This window comes from Coturnix japonica, chromosome 16, assembly GCF_054131305.1.
Source record: "Coturnix japonica strain WE chromosome 16, WE-NBRP24, whole genome shotgun sequence".
Lineage (NCBI taxonomy): Eukaryota > Metazoa > Chordata > Aves > Galliformes > Phasianidae > Coturnix > Coturnix japonica.
In genome coordinates, this window is record NC_140678.1 from 1526821 (window position 1) to 1553278 (window position 26458).

At 48.4% G+C, this 26458-nt stretch overlaps 1 protein-coding gene and 1 long non-coding RNA gene across 9 annotated transcripts; one reads left to right on the top strand and one right to left on the bottom strand.

Annotated features, from left to right (window-relative positions):
- On the top strand, positions 1-26352 carry REXO1 (RNA exonuclease 1 homolog). Of its 8 annotated transcripts, XM_085517578.1 has the most exons (17): positions 3528-3681; positions 3896-3941; positions 6162-7936; positions 9387-9488; positions 11733-11934; positions 12560-12723; positions 14253-14390; positions 15331-15454; positions 16526-16639; positions 17724-17861; positions 19083-19196; positions 19777-19850; positions 21827-21937; positions 22292-22407; positions 22561-22699; positions 24279-24399; positions 24905-26352. In XM_085517578.1, exons 3-17 carry the CDS (start codon positions 6245-6247, stop codon positions 24991-24993), a joined length of 3438 nt encoding a protein of 1145 aa, XP_085373704.1. In that variant the 5' UTR covers positions 3528-3681; positions 3896-3941; positions 6162-6244; the 3' UTR covers positions 24994-26352. The 8 variants fall into 8 exon arrangements, 5 of the variants coding, with proteins under 5 accessions (XP_015742106.2, XP_085373706.1, XP_085373707.1 ...); XR_014935010.1 differs by lacking the exons at positions 3528-3681; positions 3896-3941 and adding an exon at positions 1-232 and having other exon boundaries at positions 22526-22699; XM_015886620.2 differs by lacking the exons at positions 3528-3681; positions 3896-3941 and adding an exon at positions 1-232.
- On the bottom strand, positions 10339-14105 carry LOC107325589 (uncharacterized). The gene is made up of 2 exons (XR_001559715.3): positions 13860-14105; positions 10339-11032 (listed from the first exon to the last, which is right to left on the bottom strand). It is a non-coding gene; the product is annotated as an uncharacterized LOC107325589 (long non-coding RNA).
- Positions 26353-26458: the final 106 nt, after the last annotated feature.

Below are 26458 nucleotides of genomic sequence, written 5' to 3' on the forward strand. Positions count from 1 at the left end.
GGGGCTTCCAAGATGGCGGCGGTGTGAGGCGGAGGCTCCGTGTCCGCTCCCCGCCCCGCGGCCGGCGGGATGCTGCGATCCACCGGTTATTTCCGCGGCATCGACTGCCCCTTCCTCACATCTGCTGGTGGGCCGCCATGTCGGAGGCCTTATTGTCATTTCAGGCATCCTCCGGTAGCGGCGACGCGGTGTGGAACAACCGGGGCGGGTGGAGCGTTAGGCCTCAGTGCAGGTAATGGTTGGGCCTGGGGTTGTGGGGTGAGGGGAGGAGGTTTAGTGCTGGGTAAAGCCATTAAGGGGAAAGGAAATGGATGTATTGGGGGTGGGGAGGACTAAATAGGGCTGGGTACCCCATAGGAGCTCCCAGGAGGGGTGTAAACTCTTGGAAAGGGCTGATAATAGCAGGACAAGGGGAAATGGTTTGAAGTTAAAAGAGGGAAGATTTAGGTTGGATGTTAGGGGGAAGTTCTTCACTAGGAGAGTGGTTAGGCCCTGGAACAGGCTGCACAGGGAGGTTGTGGATGCCCCGTCCTTGGAGGTGTTCAGGGCCAGGTTGGATGGGGGCCATGGGCAACCTGATCTATGGGGTCTCTATGGGGTCTCTGTGGGGATCTATGGGGTCTCTGTGGGTCTCTATGGGGGTCTATGGGGTCTCTATGGGGGTCTGTGGGGTCTCTATGGGGGTCTATGGGTTCTCCTGGGCAACCTGATCTAGTAGATGTGTATGTTTGCTGGCCCTGCTAGGCAGAGGGGTTGGAACTACATGATCCTTGAGGTCCCTTCCAACCCGGGTCATTCTGTGATAGTGTGTGGTACACCCATTGATAAAGGATGGATCTACCCATTGCATAGAGCTGGGGGGGCTTTGGGTTCCCCCCCGACCCTGTGTCTTATAGCTGTATACACTGCATCCACCTCCTGACCTCATGGGATAATAAGGAGTGACTGTGAAATAACTGCCGCCTGAGGATAGCTCTATTGCCTCTGTCCCAGCTCTATTGCCTCTGTCCCAGCCCTATTACCCTGCCTTTTCCAGGCCCTCCAGGCACACAGCTCACATAGCAGCCTCTGCCCCTCTGCTTGCTGCACCTTCACAGCCCTTCTGCTGTACTGGGGGGGCTACAGGTCTGTCTGGCCTGGGCTGGTGGCTGACAGCCAGTCCTGCCCTGTGGGGAGCCCCAAAAGGGCCTCAGTGAGGTGAAGATCACTGCCAGCTTTGTAAATGGATCTAAAAGGTGGCTGTTGTTCTGCTCAGTGCTTCCAGCATCTCTCACCGTTTTCCTTAGTCATTATTCTCTGATCTTGCAGAGATAAACCTGTGTTCTCCTCCCCAGAATGCTGTTTGCTTTCTTCTTTTTAAAGTTAGTCTTAAAGGCCTTAAGCTCAAGTTGTCAAGTTTTAGGTTTTTTTATGTATTTATAAGATTAATAATTACTCTTATCTCCCATTACTGAATCATCTTACTATGTCAGTGGCTTAATTTAAAGTAAAAGCAGCACATCCAGGGCTGTCACAGTCAGACACATGGGGTTTTTTTGCTTATGAAATGGAGAAGTGAAGGTTGGTCTTTACTTACAAACCTCCTGGTGCACAGGTCTCATACTGGGTAAGAAGCAAAGGATGAACGTGAGTGGCAGATGGAAGAAGTCCTACTTGTGTTAATACAGGTTTGGATGCATTAGTGACCCAGAAATCAGTGCTTTTGGGGGGTGGGAAAGAGGTTTATTTGCCATTTGATGTGTGGCTGCTGCAACCACAGCTCTGCAAATTCCACCTCAGCTCAGGTTGGGCTTCGGCCCTTTATTCTGTGTAATTTAGGCTGAGAGATGGAGAACAAATAATGACAGAGCTGCAGAGTGTCGGCCTTTAGGAGGGACATGGGGTGCTGCGTGAGGTGCCTGTTGTCTATAGGAACATTTATATGCTGTCCTTGGTGTGGCTGAGCATCGTTTGGTGGCTCAGATGCAGAGATGCTGCCTTTCCCTCTGTCTGAAGCCGTGCAAGCTGGGAGATGTATTTAAGATCTACACTAGGGGGTGTCATAGTTTCGCTTGCAACCAGGCAACCATCTTATTGAGAGCAGGCTGCAGGGCAAGTTGCTCCCAGCCAGCAAAGCTGCCTTTCTTGTTTTGAAGTAGCCCCGCTGCAGTGCGTTTTTGACCTATTTAATTACACTGTTCGATGCTTTAAAAACCCATTTTTTTTTGGTTCAGGTGGTACCTACACCAAGAGCTACAGTGCAGATCTGTGGGGGGTTGTATTTTGGGGATTGGGGGGGGAAAAGAGGCTAGAAAAAAGGATAACATCTAAAGAAGCAGCCTGCGAAGCGTATTGATTCCATGCTGGTGTTCGCTTTGATGTTTGAGGATCACCTTAGGACTGGCAATAACCCCAAAACTCTTGGTAGATCAGGAGCTTTGAAGTAGCTTTTGAATGCTGAGGAGTGGTGATGTGGTGGAGGTTGGGGATGTGTGCCAGGCAGAGCCCAGAGGGGTATAGAATAGAAGGGGGATGAATGGGGTGTAGTGCTGTCCCCACATCTCATCGTCATCATTCTGGGCTTCTCATGGAGCATAGAGCTCATAACAGATGATCCTTATTTCTTCAGCAGGGCTGGGAGGTGGGATGTGAGCTTGTACAGGGCTGGGAATCTACAGGCTGAAAGTTCTAATCCTGACTGTGCTGAAGTGCTTTTTCCATCTCTGAAGTGACTGAAACCCACCTGCTTCAGAGCAGGATGAAAAGCTTATCGAACGTGTGTGAAGTGCTTTGAAAGCGGGCTGTGTAAGTGGGAGGGGAGAGCTGCCTTCCGTCCTAAAAGCGTCTCTTCAAGAGCCGTGGAGGAGAAAAATAGGTCTGTCTTTAAAGTCTAGGTCCTGAGTATGCTGAAAGGCATAAAAGAAGCATAATGCAGCACTTCACAGACACCATAAGGAAACCCAGCTCTTGGGCATGGCGGCTTCAGAAGGAGCTGGGAGGAGATGCTTGAGAAGTGGATGGGTTCTGAGCCCTGGAGATCCGAGCTCTCTTTGTCTGTGCTGATCCCGGTGCTGCTGGGAGGTGGGAGGAGCGAGGCCTTCAGCCTTGGAGTGCTGCACTATGGGGCAGTGTGTGCTGGCAGCGTGCTTCTCTGGTCTGAAGTGCATATTTTCTGTTTGGATGGGCAAAGCTTTACTGCTCAGATCCAATGGTGTGTTTGAAAGGTGCCAGTTCTTCATGTCACAGTGATTTCTGCTGCCAGGCCCACAGCTCAGCTGCTGTAATGTCAGTTGTTGCCATCACCAGGTCAGCAAGGACTTGGCAGTGTCCATCTTAACCTGCTTAAAAGCAGTGGCTTGGGATGGCTCTGGGTATGAAGCACTATGCAAAACTAAAACCTGACTTTAATCATCCTCAGCACAAGAAACCCCCCAAGTTGAATAGCAGCTGCGGTGCTAAAAAAAGGGAAGAAGGAGTCAGAAAACCCCTGCAGAAACTGGAGCACAAAGCAGTGTGACTTTGGAAGAGATGAGGGTGAAGGAAGGCGGGACTTGGGGTGGGAAGTCCTGCCCTAATGATCGCCGCTGTGTCAGCACACGGTCAGCGTGGTGTGCCTGAAGCCGGAGTACCAAGCAGATAGTGAAAGCCTCGAGTACACCATGAACAAATACCTGCAATGTTTATTAACCACGGGGAGCTCAGGTAATTCTTTGAAGTTCTTGAGTGCGAAGCGAGCTCGTGGTTTTGTGCGGGCTGCAGGACGTGGGGATGCAAACTTCACATGGTCGCCATTCATTTAACGTGAGACCTCTCTTTTCAGAGCCATGTCTATGTTTAAAATCCACAGGCCGTGCAAAAGCTCTGCTCTGCTTTGGGGATTGAGCTGCAAAAGGATGTTTGTTTCTTGGTGTTTTAGGAGAGGAGCCGTGCTGGGCAGCAGGCAGTGCTGGCTGGAGCCTCAGGTGTGTGAGTCGTTTTAATTTGGGCTTCTGCTTGAGCTGAAGCTGGACGGGTTGGAAAACCAGTTTAGATCTTGGCGTTAGTCCTTTGTAGGTCATGGCTGAAGCTTTTCAGTGTAATATGGCCAAAAAAGGTGCTTTGCTTTTCATCTTTTTGTCCGGTTGGGACTGTGTTCATGTAGTGTTGTATTGCTGTTTTGCTTCTTGAATGGGAGTTCTTCACCCCAAATGGTTCCGGAGGTGAGACAAGTGCTGTGAAGATAACTTATCTCAAGCAAGCAGGAGAAAGGCTGCAGAACTCAGGGAATGAAGGGTCAGGGCTAGAATTACTTGTGGCTACGCTGCTCCAATGCGTTTCTAAGGCAGAACTGAATAGGGAGAAAGGAAGACAACCAAAAACACTCCAAGAAATCCATCTCTTTTTTCCTTCCTTCTTTGAACCTCAGCTGTGCTGCGGTGTTTAAACTTCCAGTTCATCCTTATTTTCATCTGGCACTTTGGTACCAGTGAGGTGGGGATGCTTCCTGCTCCATCTTTTTCCTAGCAAGTTTCTGCCTTGCAGGGACAAGCTCTGGTTCCTTCAGTGCCCCCCAACCTTCTGTGCTGCTCATGCTGCCTCCTGCAGCCCCCAGAGGAACCACACCAGGTTTACTGCAGTGACAAATGGCTGCTCAGCCTATTTTTGGCCTTGCTAATATCGGATTTTCTTTTCTCATTTTTGCTTCTTTTTTTGTGGTGGGTTTTTTTTTCTGCTCAAGAAATGACGGTGTTGGTTCAGAACAGGCTTTGAAGCTCTGATGTCAGATACCTCGAAGGGGTGACACTGCAAAGGACATGGGGAGCAGCACATAAACCCTCCTTAATACCCCCCAGCCCTTGCCCTGCTGCTGTCCCTACGACTGTCCAAAGTTATCTGTGCTGTTATCATTTAATTTCATTCATTAAAGTTAACCTGATCCTGATATACATATAGTGGGTATGCAAGGAGAGCAATTGCAGCTGGCACCTTTAGATGGCTGGTTTTGTTGCTATGGGTTTGTTTATTCTCCTTTATGTCCAGAGCTATTCTGCTGGCATGTTATTGCCTATTAGGGCACCAAATCCTGTGCTTGTCTTGTAATTTCTCTATGTTCTGATGTAGCAGCATCCAAGTGCTGTGATAAATTGAGCTCTGAAACCTGCTCCAAGTCAGAAAGCAGCAAATAACTTGCCTGTGGCTTCTGATCACTTGCTGAATGGCCTCTTCTTCACTGCTTTTTTTCCTTCTAAAATACGCTTTGCTTTCATTATAAAGTATCAGATACTTCAGATAACTGCTTCGCAAGACTCCTCGTGATATAGAGCCCCTATTTACTTCTTAGAAACTCATCTGCATAAGCAGCTTGCATTGTATTCCTCAATCAAGTGGTAATTGGGAATTCCTACGAGAGCCTGTGTTAATGCCACTGTAATACCCCTCAGTAGCTGCTTGCTGATCACCTAATTGCTATGGAAATACATGCACTGTCAGCTTGGCTTTCTTATGGGGCATGGAGTGGAGTCTGGTTTGTCATGAAGTCACCCAGGCTGCACACCCTGGGGGAGAGGGGCTGGGTGGGAGTGAGGAGATGGTGGCAGAGGGGGAAAGAGAAGGGTGAGTGACAAGCAGTGAGTGGAGTGTTGGCTATGTATGTCTCAGGGGTGGTTCTTTGCAATTGAGTTCAGGTGTCACCTTTGTACCTGCAGCACTTTCTCATTGGCAGCACTTGTGTTGTGGGTTCAACCCAAGACTCGTTTTCCTGCTGCTGCTGTGGGAAATACTGAGCTTGGAGGAAGACTGGAGGCTTTCAGTGGGCTTTGGGCATTGGCATCAATAAATGAGAACCTAATCCCTGGTTCTCGTGCTGGAATCCTCTGTCCTTTTTCATGCACTTCATTGAATTAAGCAGATAATTCTGCGCATACTCAGCTCCTCTTAGTCCTAATGCAGCAATTATCCTTCAATGCCCCAAAGAATATTTCACTTACAGAGCAATTCCATGAGTAATAAAAGCACTTTGTTAACAGATCTGTAGTCCTTAAGACCCAGGAATACTTTGGAAAATCTGGTCTAGCCATGTACCTGCCACTGCCCAGAGAATGTCACTAGTGGCTTTTGGTACACGCCTGCATTCTCTAGAGATGAATCTTAAGAAGATGCTGTACAACCTACTGACAGTAAATGCTGTTTTTCCTTCCTTACAGAACGGGGCTATGATCCCTACAACCCTGAGCTGCCGAAGCCCTCGCTGGAGGCGGAGGATGGGGCCCTGTCTGACCTTACAGACATGACACCTGGCATCCTGGAGCTTGAACTGGTCAACAAAGCTATCGAGGCAGTCAAAAATGAAGTTGAGAGGGAGCAGAAAAAGTATGAGGAGCTGCTGGAAACAACAAAGGAGCTCAGGGCCTCTGATGCCTCACTTATTTCCGAAACACCTGTGTCAGCTGCTGTGACACACAGTGATTTGTTTACCTCCTTAGAATATAATCCAGGTAGCTACAACTTCACTAATAACTCCGACTACAGCCCTACTCCTTTTGCAGCTGCTGGCCAGTCAAGTAAATACACTTTGGATTCGTTGCGATCTAAAGGTAACTCACTAGAATACGTTCCCAAGGCTGTAGCACAGGCTAAAAAATACAGCAGCACTGTCACTAACACTAAATATGTCATCGATGACTCTAAGCCTTCTACCGACTTGGAGTATGACCCGCTTTCAAATTACTCAGCCAGGCTTTTGAGCAAAGCTACAACGAAGGAGCCAAAGGGATCCAAAAGGGGAAGGGTCCCTGGATATGAGGATTCTTATTCTCCTACACGAAAGAAGCTCTGTGAAATACCTGATGAGTATGAAGTGTGTGCCAGGTTCTCCTCCTCTGAAGACGAGGCTGATGCAGAATACAAATCGACTTCTGTTAGCTCTCCATCAAAAGCTGGTTCAGAAAGTGAATCAGATGATGGATTGTCCAGCAAAGAGCGCAGCGCTGCCTCGGGTGACTTCTCTTCTCAGGGTAGTAAAGAAACTGCAGCAAAATATGGCATGGAGGACATTCCTAGTTCACAGAAAATCCCTCCAAAAAATGTGTTGGAGAAGAATGTTAAAGCAGCAAAATCGTATTCTGGTAAGAATGACCAGGAAACTGAAAATAAAGACAAAGACTCAAAAGATAAAACAAAGAGGAAGAAATCAGATGGTAGTAAAACGCCTGGCCTCAGTGAGGTCAGTAAGAAAGAGAAAAGTAAAAATGCAGAAAAAGACAAAGCAGGCAAGAAAGAAGAAAAACTGAAGACAAAGAATGAAGAGAAAAACTGCAAAGAGAAAAGTGTTAAAGTGAAAACCGATGGGAATTTAAAGAAAGCTGATAAACACAAATCAGAGAGAGTGGATGAGCTGAAGAAAGAAAAATCCAAGGGTTCCAGTAGTAGTTCAGGGAAAAGCAAGAGCGAGGATTTCAGCAAGGGCTCCAGCGTGGAGAAGCTGGGTGGCAGCAAGAAAGAGTCTAAGCTGAAGGCAGCTGATGGGAAGAATGGTAAGGAGGCCTCTAGCAGTAAAAACAAAGGGACCAAGACCTCAGCAGTGGAGCAGAAGAAGGAAAAGGTCAATCCTGCAGGAAAAGGAGATCCAAAGAAGGGCCAGAAACAGCAGAGTCTGAGTCACATTGACCTCTTTGGAGATGAGAGTGGGGATGAAGACGACAAGGGCAAACCTGTGCCATCCACGTTACCTGATGTGAGCTCAGACTCGGATGGTGACAGCAGTGGTTCAGACTCTCAGAGTGAAAATGGAAAGACAAAGAAGGCGAAGCGTTCTAAGTTGTCAAAGTCATCATCATCTTCCTCATCATCTGACGACATTGATTATTCCATCCTGGAGAAGGACGTGGACTTTGAGACAGACCCAATGGAAGAGTGTCTCAGGATTTTCAATGAATCCACTGATGTGAAAACCGAAGACAAGGGAAGGCTGGGGAAGCAGGTAATGCTCGTTTGAGTTGGTTCTCTCAAATCTAAATGTGCAGTGATACCAATTTGGTTTAGTGCTACTGTGTATTTCAGGTTGCTGAAGAACACTATGGAGGGAGACTGTGCTGGATGAATCTCATCCCTATTGCAGCTGTTATCTGCTGTTATCACAGGTGTGCAGTGGGGGTGCTCAGCTGCCTGTGTGTCCCACTGAACCTGGTCTTTGCACATCTGTTCCCTTATATCCCTCAAATTAAAGTGTACTTCTGCCCTGTTCTGGAAAGCACCAGTGTAGAGGTGCTTTAAGAGAGAGCTGTTTGGCAGCAACCTGCTTCCCTGCAGCTTTTCAGGAGGATGGCATTGCTTGCTGGGAATTTGGGTTTGTTTAGGGGATAACTTTGTAGCTGGAGCCCCTGTGGCCTAAGCTCAGCTCTGGTTGGTTGGAAGGTTGATGTGAGCAGCGTAGTACTTTTCCACTTGGAAGGATAACTGAGAGAGAGTTTATTAGGGATGTAACTAACTGCATTAATGGGCTGAGCAAGTTCCTGCAGAGTGCAGCGATGCGGTGTGAAGTGCTCCTGCAGAGCACCCTGTGATGTGCACAGCTCTGCTGGACTGGAGCTCATCCCAGCTCTGCTTCCAGCCCTGGAGCTGAAAGCTGTCAGTCCTGGCTCTGCTCACAGCACTGCTGGGGGCTGCAGGCAATGCTGAGTGCAGATCAGCTAGAAAATCATATCATCTTCTTGAGTTGGAAGGATCTTTTAAAGGCCATCTAGTCCAATTCACCTGCAGTGAGCGTGGACACCCACAGCTCCATCGGGTGCTCAGAGCCTGGTCCAGCCTGAGTCATAGGAATAAACCTGTGTAAAGGAACAGCTAAGTTGAACCCAAAGAAGATTTGATGGGTTTCTTTTTGCTTGTTATTTGCTTCAGCTCCTCACGCAGAAGCTCTGGGTTTCTTGCCATTCAGAAACATCACCCAGGGATTGGTCCCTGCGGCCGTTCTATGGGTAGGGCTGTAAGTGCAGGGATGTTTCCCTGTGTGTGCCACGGCAGCACAATGGTTTGGTGCTGGGCATGCGTTCAGGACCTGCTCTGGAAGTGTGTCATACCAGCAGAAAATGAGTCAGCTCTTACCAAGAAACCCAACCAAACATCCTGAGTTTTCAGAATGCCGTGAGAAGTGGGTGGCTGGAGGGGAAGGCATTCCCATCGCCATGGCAGGTAGGGGCTGGATGGAACGGTGCTGAAGCTGTGTGCTATGCAGCCCTGGTCATCCCAGTAGGAGCATTTGTGGCTTTGCTGGTGGCTCTGGGGTACAGAGAAGGTCGTGTTTAACAGCTCACCACATGTTGTTTCCACCTGCAAGGATCCTCTGTTCACCTAAAAGGAGGTTTGTCCAATGTCCTGGGGAGGGAACTTTGCCTTTTCAGTCTTGGAAGTTTGTTCTTTTTGTCTTACAGCCATCGAAGGAAGAAGTAAATAAAGAAAAGACAGAAGAGAATTTAACCACCTTATTTCCCGGCCAAAAACGAAGGATCTCTCATCTTGTCAAACAAGGAAATGTAAGTGCAGTTCTCAGGAGACATCTAAAGTGAATATTTTCTGTCCTGGGATGGCACGGTGTGGTCCCATGTTGAGGCAGCAGCGTATGAACTGTTGGCACTGGTTGGAATACTTTGACATCCCCTTTCTGATTTCCTAACAGTGTGGTCAGGCATCTGTTACAAACAGCAGCCACACTCCAAGAGACATTGAGATAACCAAGGGTAAGCTGTGGAAGAGTGAGTAGACCCTGCACCTTGTCCCTGTGGGGACAGTCTGGTGTGCCCTGCTTCTCTCAGTCACTTACATTAAGAACAAGGAGAGGCTGTGCCCAATGGTACTTGTCCATAACGTGTGGGACTAACAGCTGGAGGAACCTTGTAAGATGTTAAACACCTTTACTACATTTATATATGCTTTGATTCAACAAAGATACTGACAGTACTATGTTTGATATTGTTCTTTTGTGATTGTGGGAATACTTGAAATACAGAGGAGAATTAAAAAAGGAGGAGAAAGCAAGGAAGACACGCTGATCTTTTTCTTTCTTTCTCTCTGGGATTTTAATTCTGTTTTCTCTGAGGGTTTAATGTGTTTCCCTCCAGGTGCCGAGTGCAGATTAGTCAGTTTTATGTTCTAGCAGGATAAGAGTGGCGGCTGAAGCACTGATTTCAGCTGGGAAGCCCAAATTAATTGTTTTTCCTTAACGCTCTGCTTAGGAAAGGTTTCTTTGCTTTTAATAATTTGAAGCCCCGAGGTCAATACAATGCTGTTTATTTAACTACATATCTTCAGCCAGTTCATGTGTTTTGATAAGGCCCCTTTCTTCCTAAGTGAAGAGATAAGAGACTGAAACAAATGGCTTGGAAATTCATTAACTCAAATATTTATTGCAAATAGGTGCCTTTTAGACGCGTACAAATCTCCAAATACATTTTCTTAATGTGACAGCTGATCCCAAAATGCTTTCCAAAGCCATGAGCCCCAGCACAACCATCATATGGGCAAACAGAGCTGCCCTGATGTGCTCAGCACCGGGACGTGCCTGCCTGGGGCTGGCAGCTCTGTGCTGCTGCTGCCAGGTGTGTTCAGGAGCTGCTGTCAGACCTGAACTGCTGCTTTTGCCTGCACGGTTACTCGTGCTTTGCCACGTCCCTCCGGGTTGAATATTTGCTCAGCCTTGCTCGTGATTTATAGCTCAAACACTGAGTGGGCTGAAAGGGAGGGAGCTGAGTTCTTAGCTGAGTTTCCGAGGGGGAACGGCAGGTCAAAGGAATGGAAGGTGAGGCAGCAAATGAGTGTCCTGTCCTGCCAGGAGGGCTGTAATTATCCTTTAATGGTTGGCTGCACTCAGTTTGGTTTCCAGAAGCTGCTGTCAGCTCAGAAGGCAGGAATGCAGGAGGTGCCAGCTCATCCAAAGTGCTGTGTTACACACGGGGCTGTTTGGGCTGATTTCTCACATTTCAGTGGTTATTAAGTAATATGGCAGAAGTTTGTACTGCTTCTCTTGTTCTTCATCTCCAAGTGAACTTCTCCACACCATCATCCTTTTTGACACCACAACCTAAATTTGGACATAAAGATAATGCATATGTAACATGGTTGTGTCAGTAACAGCTGAAGCAATGCAGTGCCTTCACAAGCAGCAGGGGCAGCGCTCAGGACTCAGAGCTTGGCTTGTGTAATGCTCTAATTCCATAAATACATACGTGTGTGTGCGACATGTAACTCATTGTAGGAACCAGAGTACTGAAACAAAGCTGCTGGGAGGTGGGGAGCTGCAGAGCTGGTAGTTTGGGATGGGAAAGGCAGCAAAGGAAGGAAGGAGCTGCAGCAATCTGCATCATGTAGCAAAGGGGAAGGGGGAATAGTTTTCATTCTGGTAGAAGCTAAAGCACTCAGTGGTGTTCAGGGCTGTGGGGCCAGATTGGTTTTCTAACACAGGATATATTGAGCTGGGTGGTGATGGAACCCAGAAGTCAGGATGGCCAGCAGGCACCCTGGCCATTAAACAAGCAATTTGAATGGCACCAACCAGCTCAGGGAAATCCCACAGTGATGAGAGGTCTCACCAGAGGGCGAGTCATTGGTGCTGCACTTTGTGGTGGGTGACTGGGTGTTGTATTCTGCAAGATGGTTGGGATCTTCCCTCTGAAACCAGGATGTGTTAACACGGATGGGTCAGGGAAGAGAAGACCATTCTTGGGTGGGTGAGAACTGAAGGGTGGGGATTGCTGGTTCTAGAAACCTTTTTGTCTGTGCAGGCAGAGGTCCCGAACAGACCCGTAGTCCGGCCATACCGTCCACCCACAGCACAGGAGGTGTGCTACCAGAGGATCCAGCTGGCCCAGCAGCAGGCAGCACAGCTGGCAGTGGCTGTCCAAAAGGCCTCCCTGTCTTTGCCAGGAGAAAAGAGGAGGATTGCTCACGTGCCAAACGTAGCCCTTACTGCAGCAGTCAAACAAAGTAAGCCTGCAGCACTGCTCGTCATCACTATCTTGTCCTCTGTGCTGTTGAAAAGATGCTCACTGTGCTTCAGTTTCTCTCAGGCTGAAAATGGGGAACTGTCAGAAGGAGCCACAATTGGAATGTTTGCTTATAGGCACTGTTGGAAGGTCTTTCCCCTGAGAAGTGCCATCAGTTTCCAAAAAGTGATGGGCTAAACGTACGGCTCTTTCCTGTTTATGCTTTGGAGGCTGTTTGCTCTTCTTCTGCTTTGAGGAGGTGGCTGAGCAGGAGGGAAGTACTAATTTGTGCTCATCAGTATGTGTCCTGCTGTGGTTGGAAGGGCTCAGAGCTGACCTGATGAGCAGGTGCTGCATTGTGGCTGGCAGGGTTAACTCTTTAAACTCGACTGACTCAGTTACCTCAAAGCAACAACAGCAAAAAAAAAAAACAACCAAACACAAGGCATGGTTCCTAGCAGAAGGCTCCTTCATCCTTGCCTGGATGGTGGTAAAATTACTTAATTTTTATCCCTTGGGAGATTTCTATTTGATAAGAATACAGTTTGTGGCACAACAAGTCCATTCTGACAGCTTGAAGCCCTTTGGAAGCTTTTCTCTTGAAGTATGTTGTGTGTTTCTTGCAGGCCTGGTGAGTGGTAAGAAGGCTGCTGCTGGCAAGAGCGTCACACCTGCCAATGAGTCCGAAGCTCCCACCCTTCCTCTGAAGGCTTGCACCTTAGCTGGGATGGCTTCCAAGACCACCAGCACCACTGTGCAGAAAAGAGTCGCCCACGTTCCGTCCTTGCAGGTAAAAAGAGATGCGATGCCTTTTTGTGCAGCTCCATTTCTGGTTATCCCCCATTGAGGGTGCTGTGTTGAACTGTTGCTGTTCCAAACTTAGCCCTCGAGAGAAGTGGTGTTTTGATTAGGATGATTAAATGGGTTTCTGTCTTCCTGTGGTTTTCCTCGATAGCGTTATATAAAAAATTAAACACTTGAGGAGCTTGGAAGGATAGAAATACTTAAGTGCTATGCTGCTCTCTTTGAATATTGATCTCTCATTTTCAGTTTGAGCCTTTTGTTGGGCTGGCTGGGTCTGGAGCTGTTTGTTTCAGGGACTTGAGGTCTCTCCCGTGTGAATGGCATGGATGGATTCGTGACCTTCCAGCCTTTGTGGGCCAGACTTAGGAAGGCATTTATGAATAACGTCCCGCAGCAACCTGTCTGGTTAAAACGTGATGATTTAAACTTCGTGCTGCAGTTTATATCTGGGGAAAAAGCATTTTTTCTCCCTCTTTTTTTTGATACCTGCCCAGCCTTTGTGTACTTTTGATAGCGATGTCTAACCCGAAGCTAAATAAAAGCTGAAAGCATAAAATGCTTGCCATTGTTAGAGAGGCTGTGTGAGAGGCTGAGAAAACATACACATGTAATGAAAAGGACCAACCCCCCCTTCAACAGGTTTAAACAAGATCCAGGAATAGAAAGAGATGGATCAGAGTGGAAGTCTCTCACGAGGAAAAGAAGCTCTCTTCCCACTCAGATAGGTCCCATGTCCTTGGATCTGTGTTTGCTGCAGATGGGTTTGGTAATGGATGTCTATTGGGTAGAATGGAGGAGGCTCAACAAAGCAATTGGGTGTCCTGGAAATGTGCAGTTTCTTCTCCAAAGTAAGAGGCAGGTTGTGTGATTTGGGAGATGAATTTGGTAGCAGTAGCTTGTAGCTCAGTGCAGCAAGCAGTTTTTATGCATGAAGGGCACATTGTTCAGTATGAGGGGGGGAAAAGTCCTTACAGGAGCATGAGCGGCATTAGAAAGGAAACAAAAGCAATGCAGTGAGGTCATGGGAAGCCTAAGGAAGCAGGGTGGCTTAGCTGGCTGCTAGGAGCGAGCCTCCCTCCCTCCTCATGGCTGCAGCACTTAACAAGAAAGAACAAGTCTTACCTGGTGTTGTGTGTTCGTGCCTTCGGCTCAAATTGCAGTGCTTGGTGCTGTGCTAATGTCGACTCTCTTCATGTAAATGTCATCGTTTTTGTGGTCTGGGATGCTTGTCTATGCAAATGCAGTGCTGTGACTAATGCTGCTGGGGCTGCTGTGCAGCTGGAGGAGTTGTGTAAGGAAGCCTGGTTGTTTTTTTTGTTTGGAGCAGTTCGAATACTGTAAGGGCATGGAAGCTTCAAGCAGTGTTTTTAGGACTTGAAATGCCGGGTGTTACTTCTAGCTCTGGACAGGTTTTCAGAAAGGAAGTGAATAACACAACAGAAAATGGGAGAGTTTCAAGGTGACGTGCTCGTTAAAACCCCAAATAGCCTCTTTCTCTCTCTGTCTCATCTCTAGAGCGCCAGCTTACAGAGGCCTGTTATTCCCACAGAATTTGGTGCTAAAGTCCCAACAAACATTCGTCAAAGATATCTCAATCTCTTCATTGATGAGTGCCTGAAATTCTGCTCCTCCTCCCAGGAAGCATTTGATAAGGTCTGTACTGGTGCTTGCTTTGTGTGAATAAAATCCATAGTACCCTATGAAGCCCTGAGCTTTGGCTGGGACCTTCTAAAATGGCAACAAAACCAGAAATTCTCCTACCCGGGTGTCTCTATAGAGATGAATGTCAAACAATTCCAAACCAGGCAACAGAAAATAGAATTCCACTGGGGGTTCTCAATAGGAAAACTCACCTTTCTCTTCATTAGGAGAGCACACAGCGTTTTCATTAGTCCCAAAAGAGGGACTTAAGGGTGTGCATTGTGGCTGAGCTGGACAAAAAAGACAATAAACGCATCCTACAGGCTGAGCATTCAGTAGAAGCAGGATGGATGTAACCGGCGGAACTGCACAGAATGTAAGGAGCCTTTTGCCAGCAGGGGATATTACAGTAAGATTTCCGAAAGCTGAGTTGAAAATCTCATGTGTTTCACTGGAAAACTTTAGCTTTGATTTTAATTGGGTCTGGTAAAGGGCATCGTAGTGTGTTTTGTAACCAAAACAGATGCTATGAGGATATTTACATTTTTGGTGATATTTTGCCTTTGCAGCTCCTTAGGGAACATTCCTCTTGCACTCAAGGAATGGCTGCTCTCCAGACCTCTTTTTTTGTCCAGTTCAGAGCTTTGTCTTTCTCTTGTGCTGCCCTTGAAGTGGGGAAAGCAGCCTTTCCCAGGCAGCTCCACACTGCCCTGTTAACCTAAGGGAAGGTTATATACAAAAATGTTTCTGGTGCATCATTTCAAGTATGTTTTATTCTTGGACTCACCTCAGCAGCCCCGAGATCCAGTATATGTTAGTGCTGTGACATGGTTATGTTTTGGATTCTGATACTTTGTGTATTTTAAGGTGCAAATGTTGCTTTTTTCCCCCCAAATATTCCCAAAGCAGCATTGAGAACAGAGCACACGGTAACGAATTGCACTGTTTGCAGGCTCTGGCAGAAGAGAAGGTGGCTTATGAACGCAGCACCAGTCGCAACATCTACCTGAACGTGGCAGTGAACACCTTAAAGAAGCTCAGGAGCCTCGTGCCCAATTCCCCCTCCAGTACGAACAGTACGTACCACGTTTGTGGTTTAATAAGGATCCGTGCTTGGATTAGAAGCCGTGGAGAGGAACTTGTTGAAAAGACAGACCCATTTCTCAGAAGCATTATGCTGAAAGGCAAACAACTCCAGTTAGCTTTTTATAGTCTGGCAAGCTTTAATGGGCCTTCAAGAGGCGAGTCCTGCAATGCTTTGTTGGCTGTCTGAGCCTAAATGGAGATAATGCCACATGGATTATTATTATTTATTTATTATTTTTTTTTTAGCACAAGTTCTTTAAAATGAAAAGCCCTGCTAATGGAGTAACTTTCACATGATACCTTCAAAGTGATAGACTCGTCCATCACCGCAGAAATCTGTTACACACATTAAGCTTCAAGAGAGAAACGAAGAGGGTTAAGACATTTCATTATTGGCTCTCGAGAGGGTACATTAAACAATCAATTTGTGCTGTTCTTGTGAATTTTTTTTTCCTGGTCTCTTCCCTTTTCTCCCCTCTGTCTTCATTACCTTCTTGGCCATTAGTCAGAGCGGCTGGACTCGGAAGGCTGGCCTTTAGGAGAGGGCTGCCAGTTAATGATTACTAAAAAGCACCTATCTACCATTATCTGATGTGCTGAGCATACTCCGGAGCTCTGAAGGCCTTTCTGAAGGAAGGTGAAGGATGCAGTGTGGGAGTCTGGCCTGTGGGCACCCAACAAAGCTGCTCACTGCGGATGGGTCGAGTTCTGTCTGTGCCCAGCCCTCTCTTTTGCTCTCGCTCAGGATGGCAGCTCGGTGTGCACAGTCAGCAGGTAGAGCTCCCAGTGTCTCCTGGGGAGCTGTAAAAAGAAAATGTCCTTCTTTGCCCTTAAAAAGTTGCAAGCAGAAAGCTCCCTGTAGTGCTGGAATAAGCTAGGAACACTGCACCACCGTACACATACTGATTTCTGGAGCAGAGAATGCAAGAGGATAAATGCAGTCCTCTGTTTGCCTGTGTGTTATGCCCAAAACTCAAGGGCTGAAGTCACTTACTCTTCCAGAATTGCATCCGAGTGTTTCATCTCTGTCCTGTTCTGCTTCTTCCCTCTTGTCTCTACAGAAACAAATAACAAGAAGGTGGTGTCCCATGAAGCTGTGCTGGGAGGGAAGCTTGCTGCTAAGACCAGCTTCACCCTAAACCGGTCAGGGAGCTTGAAAGCAGAGGATTTAACAGGTAAGACCCTTCTGCAAAGCTGTAAATGATAGCTGGAGGCACAGCACATAGATTGGGAAGAGCAGGACCTTGCTGATGCATGAAGAGCTTTGATTTGTGTGTGGGGCTGAGTTATGAGTTATTACCTGACTGCAGCACGGTGCTGATTAGCACCTTCCTGGCTTCCCTGCTCTGGGCTGTGGGTTTGCTGATGTTGTCCATGTGGCTTTGATGTAACGTTGGTAGCTGTTCAGAGCTGCCTCTTGTGTTTTGGGTATTACCGACTTGTGGCTTCTTTTCTGTCTTGATTTTACTTGAACTTTCCTCCCCTGAAGGATTACTTTGTGGTGTGCCCGTCAGATGAAAGGCAGACGCACTTGATATCTCCATCTGCTCTGCAGGGCTCATTTTCACATTTAGGAATGTCAGAGTAAGGTCACATAGTAGCCAAAGGATTGTGCCACAAGCATTATTCACTTCAGGTCAAATTGTTTATGGGTATTCAGGCTGCCAAGAGATACGGGCAAATTGCTGAGGAGATCAGAGAAGAGACAGGGATGCCACAGAGCAGAAGGAATTGACGTGAGGAAAGCTTGAAAGGGCCCTGTAGCTCATCTAAGCTACATCAAAGGGTGCACAGCAATATTGGAGGGGTTTAACATAGCACTGAAAGAAGAGCTATCGAGCAGAGAAGTTATAACTGCTCTGTGGAGTGAAACAGTTAGAAATCAACAGCAGGAAGAAGCTTCTGATAAGGAGTTTCTTATCTAGCTGTGGGCAGCCTTTGAGGGGTATTCTGTGGGCTGTGTTACAAACAATCAGTTAAAGCATAGTGAACATTACAGGCATGAGGCTTCCCTTGTTTTAATACAGCGGTCTGAAGATGGGGAGGAATTTCAGCCCTACTTTCCAGATAGGCTGACCCAGTGCTGGCTGTTGGGTGAGGTGACAGCTTGTGCCTCTGTCCTTACTGAACAAAGGCAGTTGAAAGTAAAGTGTGAATTAGGGGAGTTCCTGCCAGGTGTTCTGGTGAGGCAGAAAAACGTAAGAGAAAGCAGCACCTGCTTCTGTGGTCTGGCTTCATCGTTGTCTTTGATACATGCAGGAGCTGCCCTGTACCGTCGACTGAAGGAGTATCTCATGACAGAGGAACAGCTGAAGGAAAATGGTTACCCCATGCCTCACCCAGAGAAACCAGGCCGTGCCGTCCTCTACACAGCAGAAGAGAAGAAGAGCACCGACTGTAAGCTGGGCTGTTTTATCTGCAGTCTTTGCTGTCTGTGTCTCAGGCGGAGGGAGATGCTTGTCCTACGTGCATTCTGGTGTGGTTGTTAGACAGCACTGGGCAAAGTAGTTTCCAAGAGCCCTTTTTGCAACTAGACAAAGCATCTGCCAGGCTTCCCCTGAGCAGGGTGGGATCCTCCTGTCTGAATTTGCTGATATCCTGCAGCAGGACTGATGCTTCTCAGAGGCTGAACAGGGCAGACTGTGATGCAGGAGGTGTAAAATATATTCTTAGGGTACATTTTAAGGTGCCTTGTCAGGCTCCTCTGAGCATCTCCTTGGTGAAACGTTGCTGAAGTGTGTTAAGTGCTCATCCATGTTCACACCTTGTGTCTACATTTGTCCTGTGGTTGCTGAAGCAACCTTTATGAAAGCTCTCTTACATTAACACTGTTAAGTACTGTATTTGTGTGAGCCCTTTTCTTCAGCTAGAATCGTGTACAGCAGCTGGCAGGCTGAGATCATGTTGCTGGTTCTGCTTCTCTAGTTTCCTACAGATATTTTAGGATTTTTCAGTTTCTTCTTCTTTCTTACCAGTCTGCTAATGCTGGGACTGTGGTCAGCAGATGGAAATGGACCGGGCAGGTGTTGTGCGAAGCAGCATTGTGCTAGAACTGGGAAAGCAGGTGCATGACAGTCACCTCCTTGTCTGGGGTGTTTTGCATTTCCCTCCTTTCAGTTGTGGGCACTATTGAGAGTGCAGGTGGCAGGAGGGAGAAGTCCCCGCTGCCTCTTGGAGGGCTGCACTGTGCAGTGTTATAGGGAATCCTAGCAGAGGAGCTGTAACCATGAGGAACTCAAATGTCACTTGGAAGTGTCACAGCCCCCTGGAAACCAAGGCCTTGTGAGCTCCAGCATCCAGAGAATGACTTGTTTATCCTGGTTCTTCAAATAACACTGTTGGAACACAACAGTAGTTTGTTGTGGTTGGAGAAACAGCGCAGCGAGTGTGAGCTGTTGGAGCAAATGTTACATGTCAAAACCAACAGGGAGTTTTACATTTGGCTCTGAGAAGTGGTTTGGGGTGGAGAGTTTGAAACCATATTTAGCATCATTTTAATCAGAAATATTTGCCTCTTTCAGTGAGCTGTGGGGCTTTGAGGAGTGGGATGGATCTGCTGGTGCTGTGACCACGTTGAGGATTTGCAGCAACCTGATTGACTTCTCTCTTCTCTTGAAGCCTCCTGCAGGATTTGCTGTCGCTGTGGCACTGAGTACATGGTCTCAGCCTCTGGAAGCTGCATCCGCAAAGAGGAGTGTGTGCATCACTGGGGGAGGCTGCGTAAGCAGAGAGGTAGGTCTTACATGGAGGGCTCAGCTGCATGCGGGGTGTGCTCCAGATCCCCACATGTCTGGGGCTGGAGTTGCTGTGGAGCGTTTTGTGGCTCTGGAGCTTGTCACTCACAGCTTGTGTCAGTTCCTGGTTTTGTCACTGGGTGGCACAGGCTTGCAAAGAGCTGAGGAAGAGTAGTGGAACAGTCCCTATGATGTGACAGTGGGGCTGGAGCAGAGGTGTAACGTTATTTCAGCTTTAAAAAAAAGATTAAGGGCAAAACAAACTTGCTATATCTTGGGAAATCAGTCTTCTAGGAGACTTGAGAGGACAAGACCTCTGATTGCCTGAGGGGTTTCACTGCTCTGAGATCAGCTCAATTGCATCAAGATGCTAATCTCATTTGAATGAACTCTGTAGTTTTTTTGCCAAAGCATTCGTGGTCAATGAATCTTAAGCCCTTTCGGTTGCTAACTGTGAATCCATACTTATTTTCCCCGTTTTGCCCGATAAATTATTGTTTCTTTGCTCATCTGGGACTTGGGAGCTAAAGTTTAGGTCTTATTGAGGGGACTTTTCTCTTTGACTCTTGCTCTTTCAGTGCCAGGTGGATGGGAAACTCATTACAGCTGCTGCTCAGGAGCTGTGGGTTCAGCAGGCTGCCAGGTTGCTAAGGTAAGTTGTTCACTGTGCTTTTAATTAGACAGCCTGGTACCTTTGCATTTTCCTGTGCTGTGGTTTGGAAGTCCTGGGGCAGGACAGGGCCAGCAAAGTGGCCTGTAGGATCTAAAGAGGTGTGTGCCCTTATTGCTGTGCCCAAAGCCAGAGCTGGGAAGTGAACTGTAGGGCAAAATTCCAGGCTTATCAATATAGGAAGAACAGTCAGCACACAGCCTCTAAAAGCCTGCCCTGCCCAGCCTGAAGCATGGAGGGGATCACACACGCTGCCACTTCTTTTCCATTTGGAATTAGGATCTCTTTTTTAATCAGCATTCCAAGAAAAAAAACAATCACCCCACAAATACCCAGCAGGGAAGTCAGGAGAAATTGATGAGGCTATAAAACATGACTTCTCTGCATGTTTTTGCGTGCCTGTTGTAGACCATAAAACCTCATGGCCTTTTAAGAAACATACAATCTCTCTAATAGCCTCTTTCTCAATGAAGCATGCCAGCAGTGCTCCAGGGTGCAGCCATCCTCTCACATCTGCCTCCTAGTTGTTGTGCTGCCAGAGCCTGCTGCATTCAGGCTTTCTTGGGTTTCTCATCTAAATGAATCCTTTAGGAAATTGAAGGTCTGATCCCCCAGCCTGCTCAGGATGGGAACATGCATTGAGATTTGGGGATGTTTGGGCTCCCAGGGAGCACAGTGTTGTTCAGCTTTGAAGGAGGGCATTGAAAAAGCAATTTATATTAAGAAACTGTTTGGAGTTACTGGATGCATAGCTGGCTATTAGAGTATTGTATTTGAGAATGACTCTGCTTGGTTGGGTTATGCTGCAGTTAGGGAGGGTGGCAGGAGGTGGCAGGAGGGAGCTGTGCACAGAGTGAGCTGCTGAGTGCTGCTCTTTGTTGCAACGAAGTCTGCTTCCTTCTCAGCTCTGAAGAACACAAACAACTTTTCTGCCTTCTTCTCAGTGATGAAGAACCAGACGGCTGTAGAACATCAACAGTTGTAGAAAAACACCTGATTTCTTATTTGTTATTAATATTTTCCTTCACTGCTTGGTTACAGCTGCCTCATTGACTTCCAGTGATGCAGTTCTCTGGGGGTGCCCACAATAATAACTAATGAGGCATGTCCCCATTTTGGTTACCCCTTTGCCTGTTTCATCTCTACTGCTCGCCCCAGTTTGTCCTCTGCAGCCTTCATCCTCAGACATTGCCAAGCGTGGTTTGGTTCCTTGCAGGGTGAGATGAGTGAGAAGCAGGAAGGGGGAGGCTGAGCACACGCTGTGTGATTATGCACCACGATGTTGAGATCAAGGCATAAACAACTTGACAAACAATCAGTCTGCTGGGGAGTGAGGCAGAGGGCACGTCACTGCGGGGTGTGGTGCAGCAATTCCAACTGACCTGAAACCACCTAAGTGGGCAAAAGGGCAGCAACAGCCTCTGCCCAATGCTTTGCTGTGTGCTCCTGCTTCCTTGCAGTGGGACAGGACCCCAAAAAGCCAGCAGAAGCAGCAGCAGGGCAGGCTGAGTGTGACCCACGGCTGTGCACAGAGCAGGAGCACCTCTTGCAACAGCAGCTCAGCCCTGCAGTGGCTCAGGCTTTTCCTGGTGGCTCAGGGAGCTTTCCCAGTTCCTGAGAACTCTCTGTCCAGATATGCTGAGGAGTGGCTGCAAATGCTCCTTGTTTGTTGAGCAATGGTTGGTGGTAGATCACATTGTCTGCGAGCTGCCTGGTTTTGGAATACAGTGGCTTTTATTTGTAGGTACACATTGATGTTTTTTGCCATTTCATTACCCTGGTTTCTTGTGCTGTCTCGGGGCTGTGGTGTGGCTGACACAACCTGGTGACCCACCTCTGGCTCTGGTCTGACTTTGGAGCCAGGTTTGTACCTGGTCACACAGATGATTCCTTTGGAATTGTTTGGTTTCTTGCCCCTTCCTTAATTCAATATGCTTCTCTTTTGTTTTTCCTTCAAGCAACATGTCCACGATGGGCGGAAGGAGAGCCTTGATGGCTTTGTGAAGACGTTTGACAAGTTGCCTACGACTGATGGTTACCCGGGAATCTTCGCCTTAGACTGTGAGATGGTGGGTCACCAATCTGCATTGCAGCACAGACACAAAATGAGGCTTTTGGAGGAAGGCTGTGTTAGAAGGAAAGCTCTTTTCCTCTACCACTTTCTCTCCTTTCTGTGGGCCTTAAATCACATAGGTTTATGTTAAATTTACATTGAAAATGAGCTCTTAGTAGTTTTGGCAGGGTGCGCTTCCTTTGAGGACCGTGTGTGCCCTTGAGAAGTCATAGCCAGTTGCTTACAACAAGCACAGGCTGTTGGCTGGTCTCAGCGTGCAGAAGCAGCTGTGTTTTGGGAGCTGCAGCACTGTATGCCCCATGCTGGGGTCAACACACATTTGTTTTCATGTCTGTTTTCTTGTTTGCAGTGCTACACTAAGCAAGGACTGGAGCTGACGAGAGTAACTGTGATCAACTCTGACCTGAAAGTGGTGTACGACACCTTTGTCAAACCAGACACCAAGGTGGTGGACTACAACACCAGGTGAGGACACCTTTCTATGGGTCAGCACCAGTAACATGGGGGGGAATTTCTGTGAGCACTTGGCTGGAGCTGCCATGACCACCACTTCCTAACGGCCGGAACCTTTTGGGTCCTTCAGTGAAGGAAACCCTCCTCTCTGTTTTTACACTGCAGATTCTCAGGTGTGACAGAAGAGGACCTGGAGAACACTAGCATCACCCTGAGGGATGTCCAAGCCGTCCTATTGAACATGTTCAGCGCAGACACCATATTGATAGGGCACAGCTTGGAAAGCGATTTATTTGCACTAAAGGTAAATCTGCATGTTTTGCATTTGAGTCTCCCTCTGGTTATTCACTTGTGATCTCAGCACAGCTTCAGTGACTGTCCCCAGGGCTACAGACCTCCATTGGAGGGCTGAATAGAGCGGGGCTGGCTGGAAGGTCTGAGCTTCAATCTTTCATTATTCACATCAGTTTAGCTAAGACTCCTCCGTTGGTGTCAGCATCCTTTGCCTGGCCTGAAATTGTGCTCAGCTGGGATCTGGGCAGGCTCAGGAGTCCACTGTGCCCTCTGGGTGTCCACAGCAACTATTGTAGAACCAGCTCCAGTCTCTTTGTTGCCTCTACACTTGATTTTAAAACGTTATGAGGTTCTCTGCCTTGTTTGCTGGGATTTGTGGAGTTCTTTGATCAAGCTGCTGTGACCTTTCAGCTCTCCTGTTTTCTGCCTGCCCTGTGTCAGTCTATTCCACATATCTCTGCTATCCTGGAGGGAGGGCTGTGTTCTGAGCATAGATCCTAGGGGTGCTTGGCTGAGGTCACTGAGGAAAGCATGCAGGAACAGGAACCAATGTATAGCTGGTGCTCGTGGGCTTTCATCCAGCCATCCTTTATCACACAGCTTTGCTGGCCAAGCTGCGGCTGCCAGCCCCCAGCTCTGCTTTGGAAGCAGGAGGTTTTAATGGATGCAAAGTGCTTTCCCTCTCAGTGGCACCCTTTACCCCGTCCTTTCACAGAGTTCATCGCCATCATAAAAAGAAATTATTTACAGTTTTATCAGCACAAGATGACTGCATTGGCCTCATAGAAGCGTGGCTTTGGCCCAGCATGGTGGGCTCTGCCAAGAGCACGGAGCTGTGAGCGCTGTGACAGGCAGTGCTGTGTCAAGTCGTAATGTCTGAAGGCTGTGGCAGTAAAGTCGACATCTCGCTAATGGCCGTGGCAAGCTCCAAATGGTGATAGCGTTTCAATTTTTATTTAAAGCTGTATTATCCTGCTTCCTCAGCCTTCCTGATCTACATAAGTAATTATCATTGCGCCTGGGTGGGTGCCAGACTTGACTGCAGTCTAAGGGAGATTATCCATAACGTTGGCAGTTTTACACTCCGAAGGAGCGTAGCAGGTTGTTTCTGTTAAGCTGCATCTGTTTGCAGGCGCTCACAGAGCTGGGCAATGGAACTATTAATGAGGGAGTTAGGAACTGTCACGCTACATTAGCTGGTGCTGGGAAGAGTTGAGGTTAAGGACGAGATTAAGGGTCCAGTCTGAGCCACACCACATTGAGGATCACAGAGTGGGTCGGGTGTGAAGATTCCTCTCTTGCAGCTCAGGGCTGTGCTGGCTGTGTATCTGAGTGTGCAGGAAGGCAGGGCTGGGAGGGGGTGTGTGCTGGCTGGCACAGCTCTGGGAGTTGATAGGCATTCAGGCTGTGAGGGCTTTGATTCAGCCAGAGCCTCCTGCAGGACTGGTTGGGCCGGAGCTCGGCAGGAGAGCTGAGTGGAGCTGAAAGGTTGACCGGAAGATTGCGTTAATATGGTTAATCCTAAGGAGTGCCCCAACCCTGTGGCAGAAGGAAAATAAACAAGGTTCTTTCTTGCTCCATCCCTCCAGCTTATCCATGGCACAGTGGTGGATACTGCCATCGTCTTTCCCCACCGCCTGGGCCTGCCTTACAAACGGGCTCTCCGCACGCTGATGGCCGACTACCTCAAGCGCATCATCCAGGATAATGGTGAGAGTGAGGGGCTGGGAGCATGGCCTCATAGCCCACCATACCCAGCTGCCATGGCTCAGAGCTGCCTCCTGCCCTGCTCTCCACACTCCCTGTCCTCATTGTTTCACCCACACAGCAGCTGTGAATGGGCCTGGGTACAAAAGTTGTGCTGGAGATTCAGATTGAGCCCCTGCACTCTGTGGGAGGCAGCAGGGGAGTGTTGTGCGATCCAGCACTCTCAAGGCCATGCCATGTTCTCCCTGCAAACTGACACTGACCTTTCTGTCTTCCTTGAGCTCAGTGTAAGTGTAGCACTGGGCAGGAGCCTTGTGGCCTGCAGACAACCCTCAGTTAAACCAGGCAGAAGTCCTGCCCTCATGTATTCAGTGGAAGCTCTTCCAAATCCATTGCTGTGGTTCAGTGTGATCTCAGCTGGGTTTACACTGGTGCTGTGGGGAAACAGGGCCCAGGCTGCCCAGTGCACCACAGGGGTATTAACTGCTGTCCTTGTCTCTGTCCCCAGTGGAAGGACACGACTCCAGCGAGGACGCCAGAGCTTGCATGGAGCTGATGATCTGGAAGATCAAAGAAGACTCGAAAGTGAAGCGATGACCTGCGCTTTTCTCTCCCTCCTGTTCCTCCTCCGCCTCTTTGAAGCAGTGCAATAAATGCTCAGAGTAACACTGTCCACCCGTACGCAGCAGCATGCTACCCCAGACTCCCCGTGCACTCGCAGGTATCTCACAGTCTGCTCTTGGTGCATCTAACAGCACCAGCTGGCTGCCTGCAGGTCCCTGTGTCCACACAGTGGCTCTCGGACCCTCTTTCCTCTGCCTTGAGGGGTCCTTTGCAGTACAACAGTTGCCCCTTTAGGCCTGGCAAGGTGGTTCTGAGCAGCACAGCTAGAAGGGAACTCGGTGGTTCCTCGGAGAAGCTTGTAGAGGTAGGTTGGATACGTGCAGAAGGATCTTTCTGGTTCAGTTTCAAGGTAGATGATTGTTGTTATATTTTCTTTTGTCCCCCCAAATGTAACTGGAGTTGCTTTTGTAGACTAAAGCAGTTCCCTTCCTGCAGTGTTGGGAGAGGGGGGGGTGGGAAAGGGACTAGAGTTGGGTGGGAGGCTGTAAAGTGGGTTCATGTAGCTGATGTGTTGGGGGGTGGTGAGAGCAGATTGAGATCCAGTGCTGACCCACAGGGCTGCAGCCAGGGGGGCTCAGGGAGCTCCTTGCTGGGTCCTGCAGCTGGATGAGTGTCTGACATCGCCTGGACCTCATGGAGGTGGAGCTGTGATGGGATGTTCACAGGGGGGTGTGAGGCTGCGGGGCAGGAGCTGCACTGAGGAGGGCAGCGGTGAATGCAGGCACAGGTTGGGATCCCCTCACCCAAGTTTCCCCTTTGAGCTCAATGGGAACAAGGTTTTGGGGGGGTCCTGGCTGCAGGAGGGTGGTCCCGAATGGTCCATACACATGTACAGAACTCCCCCCCCTGCTCCATCTGTTGTCAGGGACTCGATACACACCAGAGCAAAAGCAATAGTTCAAAATACTCCTTTTTTCCAACTCGTTTACATGTTGGGAGCTTTCAGATAAGCAGAATCCTCCCTTGTTGTCGTGTCAGGACAGAAGCAGCGGGGTTGTAGTGCACAGGGGTTGGCAGTTCAGAGCTTTGCCTTCCCCTATTTATCCCACCTTCACCCCCATTCTATGTGCTTGGGGGCACAGCACCATCTCCGAGCCCAGAGGGAGGAGAACTGTGGGTTCATTAACCCCCAATTAATAGGGATTAATTGGGATGGAGGTGGGCACTGCTGGTGTGGCTTGGAGCCACGTGTTGTCATTGCAGCCCCCTTTGTTGGGCTGGGATTGGGGGGGGGGATGCTGTTTGTGGCCGCCCGGAGGCGTTTGGGTTGTGTATAAATGTTGTAACCTGTCACTTTTTGTAACTGTTTTTAATAAAAGGGTGTTGACTGGATGAACGCTGCTTCGTTTCCATGTTGGAGGTGCAGCCCTGGAGCATCCCTTCATTGCTGCATCCCTTATTCCCTCCCGGTTTGATGCTATGGGCTCATCGCAGCCCC